The sequence below is a fragment of the Carcharodon carcharias genome, chromosome 15 (genome assembly GCF_017639515.1).
Source record: "Carcharodon carcharias isolate sCarCar2 chromosome 15, sCarCar2.pri, whole genome shotgun sequence".
Classification (NCBI taxonomy): Eukaryota; Metazoa; Chordata; class Chondrichthyes; order Lamniformes; family Lamnidae; genus Carcharodon; species Carcharodon carcharias.
In genome coordinates this window covers 18163873-18179812 of record NC_054481.1, presented here as the reverse complement: position 1 = coordinate 18179812, position 15940 = coordinate 18163873, and the positions used below count along the sequence as shown (strand labels likewise).

At 38.6% G+C, this 15940-nt stretch overlaps 1 protein-coding gene across 2 annotated transcripts in view; it reads left to right on the top strand.

Annotated features, from left to right (window-relative positions):
• Nucleotides 1-15940, top strand: part of axin1 (axin 1) — a 108462-nt gene that overhangs the window by 50953 nt on the left and 41569 nt on the right. For both annotated transcript variants that reach the window (XM_041206774.1, XM_041206775.1), the window contains exon 3: nt 7895-8035. In XM_041206774.1, the coding sequence (XP_041062708.1) occupies nt 7895-8035 (141 nt within the window). The remainder of the gene's footprint in view (nt 1-7894; nt 8036-15940) is intronic.

Below are 15940 nucleotides of genomic sequence, written 5' to 3'. Positions count from 1 at the left end.
GAAGTGCTTAACTTAAGCTTAATGCCCCTCCGTTGCAACATGGCTATGATCAGGAACATAGCAGAATGGGAGGAAATGAATCTGCATCCTACTATTCTGAGGCACCTTGTATTCTTGTCTACTGTGCTACGTCATCCATCAAAAATACATATGCATCTTGAGGATGTGGCTTATATAAAAAAAATTGACGACTAAAATTGACTTGTAGAACTCTAACCTTCGCGTGACATTTTGAAACTGATAGCATCTCTTAGAGCATAGATGAAATATGTTGAAAGTGTTCAGAATGAATTAGTTTAACTGAAATACTTCAGTGCTATTCATATTTATGGAAAGCTGATTTTGCACTTATTGCAGGATCTCCCAACCTGTGAAAGTATTCCACGTTGCAGATTCTGTTGCAATCTGTAGCAAATCATATGCAATATTTTTTGAATTCCCACTTGTTTTCTGAAGTTTCTAGTTTCTGTGAGTGCAACAAAATATTCTTTCTTGAATTATACCTCTCTAAGTGGATTCTTCTTGTGATGGAATCCATGATTTCAAAGCTTCCACTTTTGAGGCAGACCCTAATTGAGAAATCCTTCCCAGTTTTTAAGGAAACCAAAACTGGACAGACAAACTGGATCAGGCTATATAAAAGGACACAGCCATCCAAGCTCAGTAGTAGCAGTTGAAGAGTCCAGTGGTGCAGCACAAGCAAGTTGAAGAAGACAAGAGGCCAGATCCAGAAGCTGAGAATAAGCAAAGGGATGATTGTTGCAACAATTTCTGTTACTTGAAGATAACATTGGTAGATCCATGCCAGCCAGATCGAGTATTAGAGGTCCTGCAAACCATTTTGGTGAAGATTGTACTCGTGGAACTCGAGTTGGTTGTGTGTCACTGACAGTTGGGGATTGGACTAGCTACTAGAAGGAGAGGAACTGAAATTCTTTCTAAGCAAGGCAGAGTTTTCAAGGACTTTTTGACTGAGTGATGACCCATATGCTATGGATTGCTATGTCAATTTGTAAGATCTTTCTTAGTTGTATCTGACATTTAATGTGCAATCTATAGTTTATAATCTACTGCAATTAGCCTGTTAATTTATGTTTAATGTTGACTTTGGGTTTTAGTTAATCACCTATACTCTAAGATAGTATTTAGTGTTTGCTTTGTTTGACTTTTATGTAGTAATTCTTCAGTTCTAAACTGTGGAATCTTGTGGTTTAATTCTTTTGGTAAATGAGTGGGATTTCAGATTTCTTCTACTTTTAGAAAAATTTACTGGCCTATGCTAAGATCATAACGTTCTTGAAATCTCTTAATTTTTGTGTTTGTTAGTGAATGAAACCAATTAAAAGTACTCGATGCATTGTGACTATACATACCAACCCTTGCAGATTGGAAACAAAACCTCTCCTTTGCGCTTAAATCTCCAAAGACCATAAGAAATAGGAGCAGAAATTAGGCCATTCGGCCCATCGAGTCTGCTCCACCATTCAATCGTGGTTGGTAAGTTTCTCAACCCCATTCTCCCACCTTCTCCCCATAACCTTTGATCCCCTTACCATCAAGAACCTTTCTATCTCGTTCTTAAATACACTCAATGACCTGGCCTCCACAGCCTTCTGTGGCAATGAATTCCATAGATTCACCACTCTCTGGCTGAAGAAGTTTCTCCTCATCTCTGTTCTAAAAGGTCTTCCCTTTACTCTGAGGCTGTGCCTCGGGTCCCAGTCTCTCCTACTAATGGAAACAACTTCCCCATGTCCACTCTATCCAGGCCTTTCAGTATTCTGTAAGTTTCAATCAGATCCCCCCTCATCCTTCTAAACTCCATCGAGTATAGACCCAGAGTCCTCAAACGTTCCTCATATGTTAAGCCTTTCATTCTTGGGATCATTCTCGTGAACCTCCTCTGGACCCTCTCCAGGGCCAGCACATCCTTCCTGAGATACGGGGCCCAAAATTGCTCACAATATTCTAAATATGGTCTGACCAGAGCCTTATAAAGTCTCAGCAGCACATCCCTGCTTTTATATTCTAGTCCTCTCCAAATAAATGCCAACATTGCATTTGCCTTCCTAACTACTGCGTCAACCTGCAAGTTAACCTTAAGAGAATCCTGGACTACAACTCCCAAGTCCCTTTGCACTCCAGATTTCTGAATTTTCTCCCCATTTAGAAAATAGTCTGTGCCTCTATTCCTACCAAAGTGCATGACCTTACACTTCCCCACGTTGTATTCCATCTGCCACTTACTTGCCCATTCTCCTAACCTGTCCAAATCCTTCTGCAGCCTCCCCGCCGCCTCAATACTACCTGTCCCTCCACCTATCTTGTATCATCTGCAAACTTAGCCAGGATGCCCTCAGTTCCTTCATCTAGATCATTAATGTATAAAATGAAAAGTTGTGGTGCCAACACTGACCCCTGTGGAACTCCACTAGTCACCGGCCACCATTCTGAGAAGGACCCCCTTATCCCCACTCTCTGCCTCCTGCCAGACAGCCAATCTTCTATCCATGCTAGTACTTTGCCTCTAACACCATGGGCTCTTATCTTACTGAGCAGCCTCCTGTGCGGCATCTTGTCAAAGGCCTTCTGGAAGTCCAAGTAGATAACATCTATTGGCTCTCCTTTGTCTAACCTACTCGTTACCTCCTCAAAGAATTCTAACAGATTTGTCAGGCATGACCTCCCCTTGATGAATCCATGCTGACTTTGTCAGATTTTACCATGCACTTCCAAGTATTCTGAAATCTCGTCCTTAAAAATGGACTCTAAAATCTTACCAACGACCGAGGTCAGGCTAATCGGCCTGTAATTTATACAGGGGGGTTACATTAGCAATTTTCCAGTCCTCTGGGACCCTCCCTGATTCCAGTGATTCCTGAATGATCACCACTAACGCCTCCACTTTCTCTTCAGCTATCTCCTTCAGAACTCTGGGGTGTAATTCATCTGGCCCAGGTGATTTATCCACATTCAGACCTTTCAGTTTTCCTAGTACCTTCTCCTTGGTAATGGCCACCATACTCACCTCTGCCCACCGACTCTCTTCAACTTTGGGGATGTCACTCTTGTCTTCCACTGTAAAGACTGACGCAAAGTACCTATTCAGTTCCTCCACCATTTCTTTGTTCCCCACTACTACTTCTCCAGTGTCATTTTCCAGCGGCCCAATGTTCACTTTTGCCTCTCTCTTACCTTTTATATATCTAAAAAAAACTCTTGCAATCTTCTTTTATATTACTGGCTTGTTTACCCTCATATTTAATCTTCTTCCTCATTTCTTTTTTAGTTGTCCTCTGTTGGTCTTTCTAGGCTTCCCAATCCCCTGATTTCTCACGGCTCTTCGCCGCATTGTATGCTTTCTCTTTAGCTTTTATGCTGTCACTGACTTACCTTGTCAGCCATGGTTGCCTTGTCCTCCCTTTAGTATGCTTCTTCTTCCTAGGGATGAATTTTTGCTGTGTCTCCCAAATTACTCCCAGAAACTCCTGCCATTGCTGTTCCGCTGTCTTTCCTGCTACGCTTATCTCCCAGTCAATTCTGACCAGCTCCTCCCTCATGCCTCTGTAGTTGCCTTTATTCGGCTGTAATACCGTTACATCTGATTCCAGCTTTTTCCTCTCAAATTGCAGGGTAAATTCTATCATATTATGGTCATTTCCTCCTAAGGGTTCCTTCACCTTAAGCTCCCTTATCAAATCTGCCTCATTACACATCACTAAATCTAGAATTACCTGTTCCCTAGTGGGCTGCTCCAAAAAGCCATCTCGTAGACATTCCACAAATTCCTTTTCTTGGGATCCACTACCAACCTGATTTTCCCAGTCTACCTGCATATTGAAATCCTCCATGATGACTGTAATCATGCCTTTCTTATACACCTTTTCTATCTGCTGGTGTATCTTGTGCCCCACATCCTGACTACTGTTCGGAGGCCTGTACATAACTCCCATTATGGTTTTTTTTTACCTTTGCGGTTCCTCAACTCTACCCACATAGATTCTACATTATCTGACCCTACATCATTTCTTGTTATCGATTTAATTTCATTTCTTACTAACAAAACAACCTTACCCCCTCTGCTAACCTGCCTATCTTTTCGATAGGACGTATATCCTTGGATATTTAGCTCCCAGTCCTGATCCCCTTGCGGCCATGTCTCCGTAATGCCCACCACATCATACCTGCCAATTTCAATCTGCGCCACAAGCTCATTTACCTTATTTCGTATACTGCGTGCATTCAGATACAACACCTTCAGTCCTATATTTCCCATCCCCTTTCTCATTGTTGTCCCTTTATCTGATGTGCTTGAAGTTAGATTCCTAGCCCTTTCCAAACACTCTGTCCTATTTTGTGTTCTGGAGACTTTAATAGCCTCTCCTGGGCTCTCCTTTCTTTTCAATTCAGTTTTTTCATAATTTTCCATGAAGTTAAATCCACCCCCCCACACACTAACCTGCTGCTTTGTTTCCCATTAGTCATACTTCTTGGAGTTTTACCCTTCCCTTCCTCCCCACTTTCTAATTTAAAGTCTTGTTGTCCACCCTATTTACCCTTTTCGCTAGAACATTGCTCCCAGATCGGTTCAGGTGGAGACCGTCCCAACGGTACAGATTCCTCCTGTTCCAATACTGATGCCAGTGCCCCACGAAATGGAACCCCTATTTCCTGCACCACTCCTTTAGCCACGTGTTTACTTCCCTTATTCTCACGTCTCTATGCCAATTTGCACGTGGCTCGGGTAGTAATCCGGAGGTTATAACCCTTGAGGACCCAAAGGTTTGATTTGAAACCTTTATTGCCCTAATTTTATATTTACCATATAAACTCTGGACAGAATACTTCAACAATATTACAGGTCGATCTAACAAGCATATTCTTACTACGTTAGAGTGCAGCAAACTTGATCATATGAGTGTTCAGTCTTTCCCAACATTTGAGTTAATGAGAATAACACATGGATTTCTGAACTGTTTTAATTTGAAGTTTTTAAATGACCCTTTTGAATTAAAAAAAAGTTTTTCTTAGTTGAATCCAATCAAGTTCAGTTTAAGATCTTGCTTTGTATATGAGCTTATTGCTGATACTTCAGAGTTGCAAAACCTAAATTAGCTGTAATTTACTTTGACTTTGCATTTTAGTATTCATATGTTTGTATTTAGCCTTTAAAAGTTATTGGTTTGCAATTGAATACATTAACATGTTAACACTTAATGCGTAATCTGAAACCAGTATTTTACTCATGCTTTCAAATATGCATACAGCTGAGATGTTCTCTGTGAACACATCAGTGCAAATTCAGAATTTTATTTAAAATTAACTAAAGTAGTACATTTAACAAAGCCCTCTATTTTTGCTTCATAAGTGCAAAGTTTATGAAGTATGTTGTAAGAAAACTAATAATGCGGCCCTCTTTTAAATAGCTGGTGTGGAATTCAGGTTATTGTAACTTTGTTTACATTGCAGAAAGTCTCTTAAATTGCAGCCTTCATGCAAGAGGTGATTGTAGTTATGAGGCTATAGTTATGCTGGTGGTTGCATGTAAATAGCATTTTAACATCTGAACAATCCATATGTCGAGCACATTCTCTAGAAACTACAATCATCGAGCCTGCCTTGATGCATTATCAGAGATTTCTGGTGCTTCTGTGTTCAGCATCTCACATCAAGAATTCTATTTTCCATAATTATCAAATAGAACAATTTTTGAAATTAAATCAGTTAGCATTAATATCTCATTTATGATCCTGCTCGCAGTTATTACTCCATCTTCAATCTATATTTTGGGTTTTAATTTTCTCACTATGACCATAAAACAGATAATCAAGCGATAATTAGAGCCTGCTTGCTTGCAATTTCACATTTTAAAAAAATGAACTCTGGTGAAATGAGGAAAGGCCACATCTGTCTCAGTTTAACATGCTTTTTGAAATCATCATTAGTCATCATTAGATTTTTTAAAAATAAACAAGTGCATTGGATTTTGAAAGCCTTCATTATCCTTTATGATGATAGTAATTAGAATGTTTACATTTTCTTACAGCTCTGTGAGAACATGCGAATAAAAGACAGGTGAACCAGGAGCCAATCACAAAACAGTGTACATTTTTTCATTCATGTGCACACACTCACACTTGTATTGTTCTCTAGATATAAGCCTTTGCCTGAAGTCTTCAATATGGCAATACCAAATCTCTGGACAAAGCCTGGCATGTCCTGACCACTCTGCTCTGGCATGCCTCTTGCACCTTGACCTGGCAGATGAAGACATACAAAGCAAAGAGGCAGCATCATGAATGACCTCTTGATGTGAAATTAAGTAGTTGTGCCATTGCACACTCCCTGTAACACATTATCTGCAATGTTTCAGACTTGATCATAATCAGATATAAAAATTTACCTTTTAGCTGACTGCATGATGCACAAATTTATTCCACCTCAAGCAAATTTCCCCCAATGGATTGGAAGGATTCAAGTTTACCTTTTTGAATTCAGAGGTGTAGATGCTATAGAAGGCGGGCCAACCAAACCAAGTAAATCAGTTTAAAAAAGAATCTGCCATTTCTTTCTCAGCTGAAATTTCCAATAAAATTTTACTTAAGTTGTAGAGAGTCATTTTATGACACAGAAGGAAGCCATTTAGCCCATCAAGTTTATGCCAGCTTCCCATGGAGCAATCCAGCCAGTTATACTCCCCTGCTCGATAGCCCTTCAAGGTTATTTCCTTCAAGTACCCATCCAATTCCTGTTTGAAATTAATGATTGTTTTTGTTTCTCCCACCCTTGTGGGAAGCGAGTTCCAGGTTATTACCACTTGCTGCATACAAAAAAGTTCTTCCTGACATTCTCCCCCTATATCTTTTGTCCAAAATCTTAAATCTGTGTCCCCTAGTCCTTGTACCATCAGTTAATGAGAAGTATTTTCTTGTCTGCTTTATTTCAGCTTGTCATAATCTTGTACACCTCTATCAAATGCCCCCATAATCTTCTTTGTTCCAAGAAGAACAATTGCTACCTTTCCAGTCTAACCTTTTGCTGGCAAACTCCTCTGCACTCTCTCAGGACTTTCACGTTTCTCCTAAAGTGTGGTGGCCAGAATGTGATTAAACATGGAAAATAGATAATTAATATCCTACGGTTTTTACCTTAAGATGTGCAGTTAAGGTTTTTGTTTTAAGGCAGCAACCTCTCTCTCAAAAGCTTGCTTTTTCCACTCAATACTTTTCCCTGTACAGTTGCAGGGTTTACTAAGCACATCTGTGCACTTCTAGCAAGGCCCCTTATTGCAAGGGGTAATTTTCTTAATTCGCTAGTAAGGTGAATTATTTCAAAGATATAACTTGCTGGTACAGCATTTATTTTGAGATCTCATTGGTTCCACTAGCATTGATTCTTCAGTAGTACTTTCTGGTTTTGTGATTGACAAGAATAAATGCTACTGAATCCATGTCAGTGCAATTTGAAAGAGAATACATGTCCTCAGGTCTCGATTTCGAATAGAAAAACTGAAAATGTGTTTGAAATAAATAGTTAAAAGCTGGAGTTTGGCAATTCTGGTATGATTTTGGGGTATCAGATACCTATGGGACAGATTAGTTTAGCTTTAATCACTCATTAATCTAAAATCATGATTGTTCAACACTCAATTACATCAGGAGAGTAAGCTAGTTAACTTGCTTTGCTAGATTTTTTGGAACTTGCTTGTCATCATTTTTTTACTGGAACCATAACCAGATGTTTTGATGGCACATTCACTCATGTGGATTGATTAAATTCAACAAGTGACAGTTTCTCTGTAGGCAATGATGCTTAGTTTTCCAAGATGAATAAACCATAGTTTCTGATTTTAACATGATTTTGCATAATACGTTGTTTTTTCTCTTTTATCCAGACATGGATCATGGCGGGAACCTGTCAACCCTTACTATGTTAACACAGGGTATGCTTTGGCACCAGCAACGAGCGCTAATGACAGTGAGCAGCAGAGCATGTCAAGTGATGCAGATACCATGTCACTGACGGACAGTAGTGTGTAAGTATCTGCATGTGGCAGAATTTTTATAGCAATCACTTGTTATATTTTGTAACAGTGGAATGGCCAAAGTAATCTATTTGTAAAACATAATGTTATTTGTATCTTTCTCTGGAGGATTATTGTTTTAATGAATGTGGTCCAAAATATTTTCTCTCTTTATTTTCAATTAATAACCGCGGAATGAGTATATTTTAAAAACTGAGGTGGCTTTGCAAGGTGAATTATAAGGGCTCTTGAATTGCTGACAGTAATTATTTGGATAAACCCCATTGTTTCAAGCCATGAAGTTGAATATTGTGGGGGTATCCAACCTGTACTACTTCTGAACCAAAAGGTGTAATATAGTTGATACTGCAAACATCAATGCAAAGTTGACTTAGTTAATGACATCGTAATTTATTCAACTTATTCTGCTTTAAATATGATGTGTTTTAGCTTCATGTCATACTTTAAGTTTCAACGAAACATGAAGTGATAGCTAAAAAAGGATCATTTTATTCACCTTTCATTTACAAATAGGAATTAGTAACTCCACAAGACAGCTTACAGGGTGCATTACTTTTTTGTTATGCTTGTTTTTGTGTTATACATAAAGCCTTATTCTGAACTACATTCATCGTACTTTTTTGTCCAGTCATTGATAATAATTTATCTGTTGTCTGCACACAGTAAAATAAATGTTTTTATTCATTGTTGTTTTCTCCATTGTAAATCACTATCATTTATAGTCGACTGTTGTCTTTTTTTCTGGCTGCCTTTGCTATAGTGCTCCTGTATTGGACCACTGAGGGTCCTTTTATTTTGATTAGCTCCAGTAACTCCTGTATGTTTCTGGTGACACTGGCTCCTAGTTACAGAATAAGATTTAGATTGAATATCATAGATACTTTGCAACAACAAGTAACAACAACTTTCATTTATGTAGGTTCTAACTTGGTGAACATCCATCTAGCAAGAAAAACCTTGTTTGCTTGGACTTAGAAAGATGGATGTCTAACCTCAGTTCCAATTTACTTCGACCTATTTGGTATCATGCACAAAGGCTGGAATTTTCCAGCCCCTCATGCCAGTGAGATCTTCCGGTCCTGCCAATGTGGATGGAGATTTCAATGCCTCGCCGGCCCTGCTGCTGGCAAACCCACCACAGGGGTGCTGGAAAATTCTGGCCACAGTGTATGCCTGATCTTTTTAGATGGAAATGGAGGAGAAAAATTGAAGAAGCAGGGCTCTAAAATTCCCCAAGTCTCCAAACCTTCTTGAACTTGCATTGCCTCTCAGAGGAAACTAAATCCAAATCTAATTTCAGCATTTTTGGTAGACATTCACACATGGTGGGAGGAACTATATTTGTGTCCACAATGTGGGGCTGTCAGTTGGAACATGTTAGTAGGAGCAAGATCGCTCTTGAAGTGGCAGCCCTACAGACCAACAGCTGGACACAATCAGAGGTCAAACTGCCTATGTGCCATACAAAAAGAATCTCTTAAAGAAGATCCAAGTATTTCTAGTCAGTTAAACTTGGCTATGAGATGCTGGCCTTGTTCTGAGCTAAAGGTTAGGATGGAGCTGGTCACGTTTCAGCTTGGGATGACCAGAAAGAAGTGAGTATTGTGCTCACAGTTTCATTTTAATTTGTTCCACAAAGATTTTTAAACTTCATTCTCAGTATGTTTTGAATTTTACAGCACAGAAGGAGGCGAGATGACTTATCAGCCTGTACTAGCTTTTTGAAAGAGCTATTAAATTAGTTCACTCCCCTGCTTTTTCCTATGGCCCATCATTTTTTTCCCTTTTCAAATATTTATCCAGTTCCCCATTGAAAGTAATTATGAATCTGCTTCCTCCACCCTTTCTGATGGCGCATTTCAGGTCATCAGAACTTGCTGTGTCCTTTTTTTTTCCTCATGTAGCCTCTGGTTCTTTGCCAATTAACAACTTAAATTTGCCCCCTTTGGTTACTGATCCTTCTGCCACTGGAAACAATTAACAATTTCTCCTTATTTACTGTTACTAAAACATTCAAGATTTTGGACACCTCAATGTCCCATTACCACCTCTGCTCTAAGGAAAACAACTCCAGCTTCTTTAGTCTCTCCATGTAACTGAAGTCTCGTTCTTGGTATAATTCTAATAAATTTCCTCTACATCTTTGATATCATTCCTAAAGTGTGGTGCCCAGAATTGACCACAATATTTCAATTATGGCCTGGCCACATTTCATATATGTTTAACATTACTTCCTTGCTCCTTGCTTTGCTTCCCCATGCCTCTATTTAAAAAGTCAAGGATCCACTATGCCTTTTGAACAGCCCCAGGTTTTTGTTCTTGTTTCCCTATGGGTGTCGCTGTCAAGACTATCATTTCTCCCATTCCTAGTTGTCCTTGAGAAGTTGGTGGTGATTTGGAAATGAGCTACTTTTAAGTAGCATATTTTAAAGTGGATTCACCAAGTTTAAAAATCTTTTCACAGCTAGTTGTTGCAACTTCTAAAACAAGTGTTTATGTACTAATGAGTCTAGAAATATGCTCAAAATAACTGAGGGCAATAGTTATCTCACTTCACAGTTCCCAAAACCGATCAGCATTGGGATGATCCTGTTTACTGGAGTGCAGCATGGGATATCTATAGAACATCCCCTATTAGCAAGGGAGCAGAAAGAAGGCAGCTGATTTTGACAAGTTACTGACAAATCACTAGGCAAGAAAGCAAAGGTCAAACAATCACGTCTCCACTTCCTGTGGTAAGATATGAAGAGAGAAGTCCATGTTCAAGGTCAGGTGATTGGGATGGTCTACTTTATTATAAGATTAGTGCTGATCAAAACCATTCAAGTCTTGGTCTGTTAGTGTTAGACTGACCAAAAGTAAACATCAATCATCCCACTAATCCAGACAAAGGAGCATAGTTCAGTGTTCCTCTTATACACAAGGGGTGATTTAAAGTTTGTTATGTAAGTGGAGTGATTCTGTACATTTGCACATTGTAGCAGCCAGCGATGCAGAAGTGGCAGTATTACTGCAACTTTACATTACTGGAGATTTTAAAGAGATCTGTTATAATTGTTGGTTCATGCATCATATTATGTGGCATGAAGCCTTTCAGAAAAGGAATAATATTTTTGTTTTATTGTGATTTGATCTATGGTATTATGAATTTGGATTTGCTTATTATTTCTACATATATCTGAATTAATTTGGTTTGTAACCTTTCATTGCTTTAAAATGAGCAGTTAGTGTTTTTGGTGTAAAAAAAAAAAAAAATTAGGACACATTGGCATTTATTTTTACATTTAAAAGTGAGCACATTTCTTATACATAAAGGAAGCCTTTTGGAGGTTATAAATAAATTGAGCCTTTGTTTGATAGGGATGGTTTCTGGTTTCAAATTTGCATTCTTTAACCAGATGTTGTCCCTTTCTTTGGTTAATGTACTGTCTTGGAGCAGTAACTGTTTGCCTTTGCTTAATTCAACGATTATTCTACTGGCACCATAAAACTGTCGCTTAATATGAGCAGTTAATATGCTCATGTTACTTTTAATTGAGCTAAACACAAATAAATGTTTAATTGTGCTTTTTTTTAAGATTACATTTAGTGCCTCAATATACACAACGTAATAATGTGTTGGTTGTTGGTGCTGTGGAGTTTATAATCTATCCTAAACATTTAACTGTCAAATTTGTAATAGTATGGAGATGCTCATCCTAAATTTGAGTGAGTCCTGTTTGATTTTGCAAAATTGTGAAACTTATGGCACCAGTGCAGCATGCCAGAATTTTAAAAGAATTGGAAGGCAGACTGGACAACTCAGATGTAATAATGTGGTAACCCAAAGCTTAACCAATTAACTTGTTAAAACAGTCAAAAAATAAGCTGTTTGGGTTTGACAACATGATCTGTGGATGCACAAGATTGCAGGAGTGTTGTGCTGCACCAGAGAGGGGTTATAACTCTGCTGTTGCAATTCTTCACAGCTAATTCCATTCATGCCTGTTAGGCAGTTGTCCAGTGGAAGCCAGGTACTTCCAGTCAGAAAAAAATGCAACATTACGAAAGGCAAGAGAGAGAATTAAAGTAATAATCAAGCAAGCATGAAAGTAGCCATTACGGGCCTAAAATAAAGTGAAGAATTTAAGGATTGAGAAAATTGTACTGAAGTGCTTGACAGAGCTGCAGTTGAACATAGTGTGAATCCTGAATTGCACTTCATATTATTCTGCCACATTAACCTCTAGCACATGATGATATTGACTCTGGAAATGAAGTGCTAAATAGAGTCTTGCACCTTGTTTATATTGCAGTAAAGCTTCGGATGGAATTGATTTCCCCCCAATATGTGGCTGTGTTTTTTCTAAATTTATCTAATGAATGCCACAGAGATGAGCAACCACATCAGAAGAACTGCGCAGGCAGTTGCCCTAAAGTTGTATTTCTGACTTTATGCTTATAACCACAGACCTTCCCTAATTTTAATAATGTTGGCCTGTCCCTAATTTTAATAATGTTGGCCTGTATGGGCATCCAAAATCCAAGTGGCAGCCCTGATGAAAAGAGCTAGTGATGCCCTCTAATTGCTCTTTATCTTTCGAGGCAGGGATCAAAACAGCTTTGCAAGGCAGTTCTTCCTGTCTTCGGAGGTATTAATGCTGTCTTATTTTGTTTCTATAGGCAGTATTGTAATTTAGGTAGATTATTAGGCTCAGTATAACCCAGCCCAATTCTTGATAATTTGGATGTTCATGATTTTCGTCATAAGTTTCTGATTTTTATAGATTGTGTCCTGATATGAGCTTAGCTCAATCAAGCTTGAGAGAATTTCTTAAAAGTGCTACACCTTAGAGGGATGGAATGCAGATATCTCCTGGCTGCACTTTCACTCATTCAGTGAGTTTTCCAAGTTCTCTCTTCAGGAGAGGAGAAACTAGGTGCCTCCATAAAAAGTATTTGAGAATTATTCTTGGGAACCTGCACCCCTTCAGCTCGCTAAAGAGAAGCCGAGTCTTAAAAATGGTATTGCCATGGAAGACCAGGGTGATAGATAAATGAATTTCATTTCTTTCTCAGATCAGCGTCATTTATAGTTGTATATGGAAAATTCTTCCTACACAGACTATTCCACGTTTCCACTTAATAGCAGAAATGAGGTAGGAGTGAAACCAAAAATTATGGTTTTAATAGAAAACCTCTTGCTCTTCTGCAGCATTAATCATGAATACTGGTGCATTTCAGTTTCTGTAGATAAGAAATAGCAGAGTATAATAGAATGTGTTTAGGCAGTGTGCCATCAGAATTGCCACATTGAGAGAGCTGCAGATTGCACCCCATCTGCTAAGTACAGTGGCACTCGATTGCACTGGCAAATTTAGTTAGTTGGGCCCCGTTCTTACAGTTTAATCATTTCAGCATCCCACTTAGCTTGAAGGCATTGTGGCTTTCTTTGAAGTAGGGCACAAAGCTTCTAATAGCAGGGGGTGGTTTAAGAGACCATCTGCTGAATACTTGCAGAAGGTGATCATAGAGGATAACAGACTTACACTGAAAATATACAGTGGCTCATGAAATATATTGAAATAATGATGTGTGTGTTGGTGTGTGTGTGTTGGTAGGTAACTCTGGTCATAAGACCAAAGGTTGTATTATATCATAATTGATAAATGTTACTACAAGTCTGCTTTGAGGAGCACATAGATTACCCAACATCAAATACAGTGTATAAATCACATATTAAAGTGGGTGATTATGACTAATGAGCTTTGGGATATGGCATGTGTACCAGCTCAAATAATCTTTACTATTCAGTGTGTGCCTTTTAATTTTTTTTTACTTGGTAGCTATCAACTTTGAGTTTAAGGTTCCAAGTTTTAGTCTGTGTTTCATTTCTCCCTCAGTTGAGTTTTGATAGGTCAAATAAAGAGCCATTTTCAGATAATAGCCTGAGATGGTGGCCAAGCAGAGGAATGGAATCCATGGCAGCAGTATTACATATATGGTGGTTGGGGAACTGGAGATGACCACCTCCAATCTTTCCAGTGTATAATTGGAGGAAATGATGGCTCATTTAAGAGTGGTTGTCGGACAAATGGTCTGATAGCAGAGTCAGTGAAAGGTTGAGAGGTAAGGTGGGCAGGTAGAACTTCTGCAGTCAGCGTACCTGTGGAAGCTAGATCACCATCTTTGGATGCCTTTGCTAAGGGGTAGTAGCTAGATGAGCAAGAGGCCAAGAGTAGATCCTTGGGGACTCCAGAAGTAACATTGTAGGGAATGGCAGAGAACATATTGCTGGGGATGCTCCGATTATCATTTAATAGACAAGTGTTGGAATCAAGCTGGGGATGATAGGCAATATGATGATATGCAAAATGGCTCCAAGTAATAAAGGTCAAAATAGAGAGCACCTTTAACATAACATAATGCAAAATTATGGGAAATGGTCTTAATGTAGAAATATTCTTGCAAGATATTCTATTTCTGAAAATATAAAATTTATAGTAATTCCACATAAAACTGCATTGCTCATTCCTTTTATCAACTTCTGATCAATTTTTTTCTGAGTGTCTTGCAAGTAGACACTTGGCTGAAATGATTGAAGATTTGACTTCCAAATAAAAAGTAATAAACTCAAGCATCAGTGATTATTAAAATTTGGCTTGTCTCAGTGGAGGTCAATTTTGTAGATTTTGCTGTGTTGCTGGATGCGGTGCTGTTTAAAAGCAGGTTGAAGACTGGTTGCTCTCCCCATAGGGAAATTGTCAAGACTCTTTTTGCCTTTGGTCACTGGGACACCACCTAGTGACTAGATTGTGTAAAAAGATCAGACAGCAGATTTCAAGCTTGTTTCTTGCTTTGGAGGCAAAATAGCCAAAGTTACTGGTTTAAAATGAGTAAATAAGTTAAATTCTATAATTACCTGAGAATCGAGGCATCTTATCAGTATTTTGGGATGAAATTCTGTGGTTTTATTCACTTTCCCATGAAAATAACAAACCAGTTACTTTGGAAAGGATATGTTAAGGAGACTGTTGCTGGAGGAAAGTTATTGGTACAAGTTTACATATATTTATGAATACTTGCTATGATTACATACTACTCACTACTCCATAAAAATGCTGCTGGACAGTATTTTGTGATGTCATTCTCCATCTAGCAATGTGCATAGAGACCACATTCACTTGGAAAGATACCTCCCTTTTCTCAGTGGTTCATTGTTTTGTGCTTCATTATTGTTCACATAACCCTCATGGCCCTTTGGTAACCTCTATTTGCAAGCTTTTGTTGAAAGTTAAATTATTTAAAAGTAGGGGAAAGTTTCAGCTTCACAGGCAGTGGCACAGAGTTCCGATTGGTACGTGTTTTGTTTCTACATTCTGCATTGGCCAGTTATAATTCAAATGTCACTTTTCATTGTCCACACATGCTTTCAAGATCTGCAAATCTAATCTTGAATCTTTCCATGTGACCAACATTTACTCCCTTGCAATGTAGCCTAATTTTTCAACTCTATACAGAACCTGTGTTCCAAGCTCATCTGCAAGGGTAAAATACTGCAGATGCTAAAAATCTGAAATAAAAACAAAAACTGTTGGAAATGCTTAGCCTGTCCTGTTCTGATGAACGGTCATTGACCTGAAATGTTAACACTGTTTCTCGCCACAGATGCTGCTTGATCTGTGGAGTATTTCCAACAATTTTTGTTCTTCAGCTGCAAGGCCTGTTTTGTATATTAAGTTTGCTGAATGAATTCTTTAAAACAGAAACATTTGCAAAAAAAACTTCAGGCTCCATCTAACCAAGCAGTTGAGGCTGATTCCCAACTGGTTTTTTTCAAAAGCCGAGTAATCAAATAACATTTTCAAAGGGATAAGGGATTGGTGCATTGAGGTCCTCTGGGACTTGGCCAAGCCA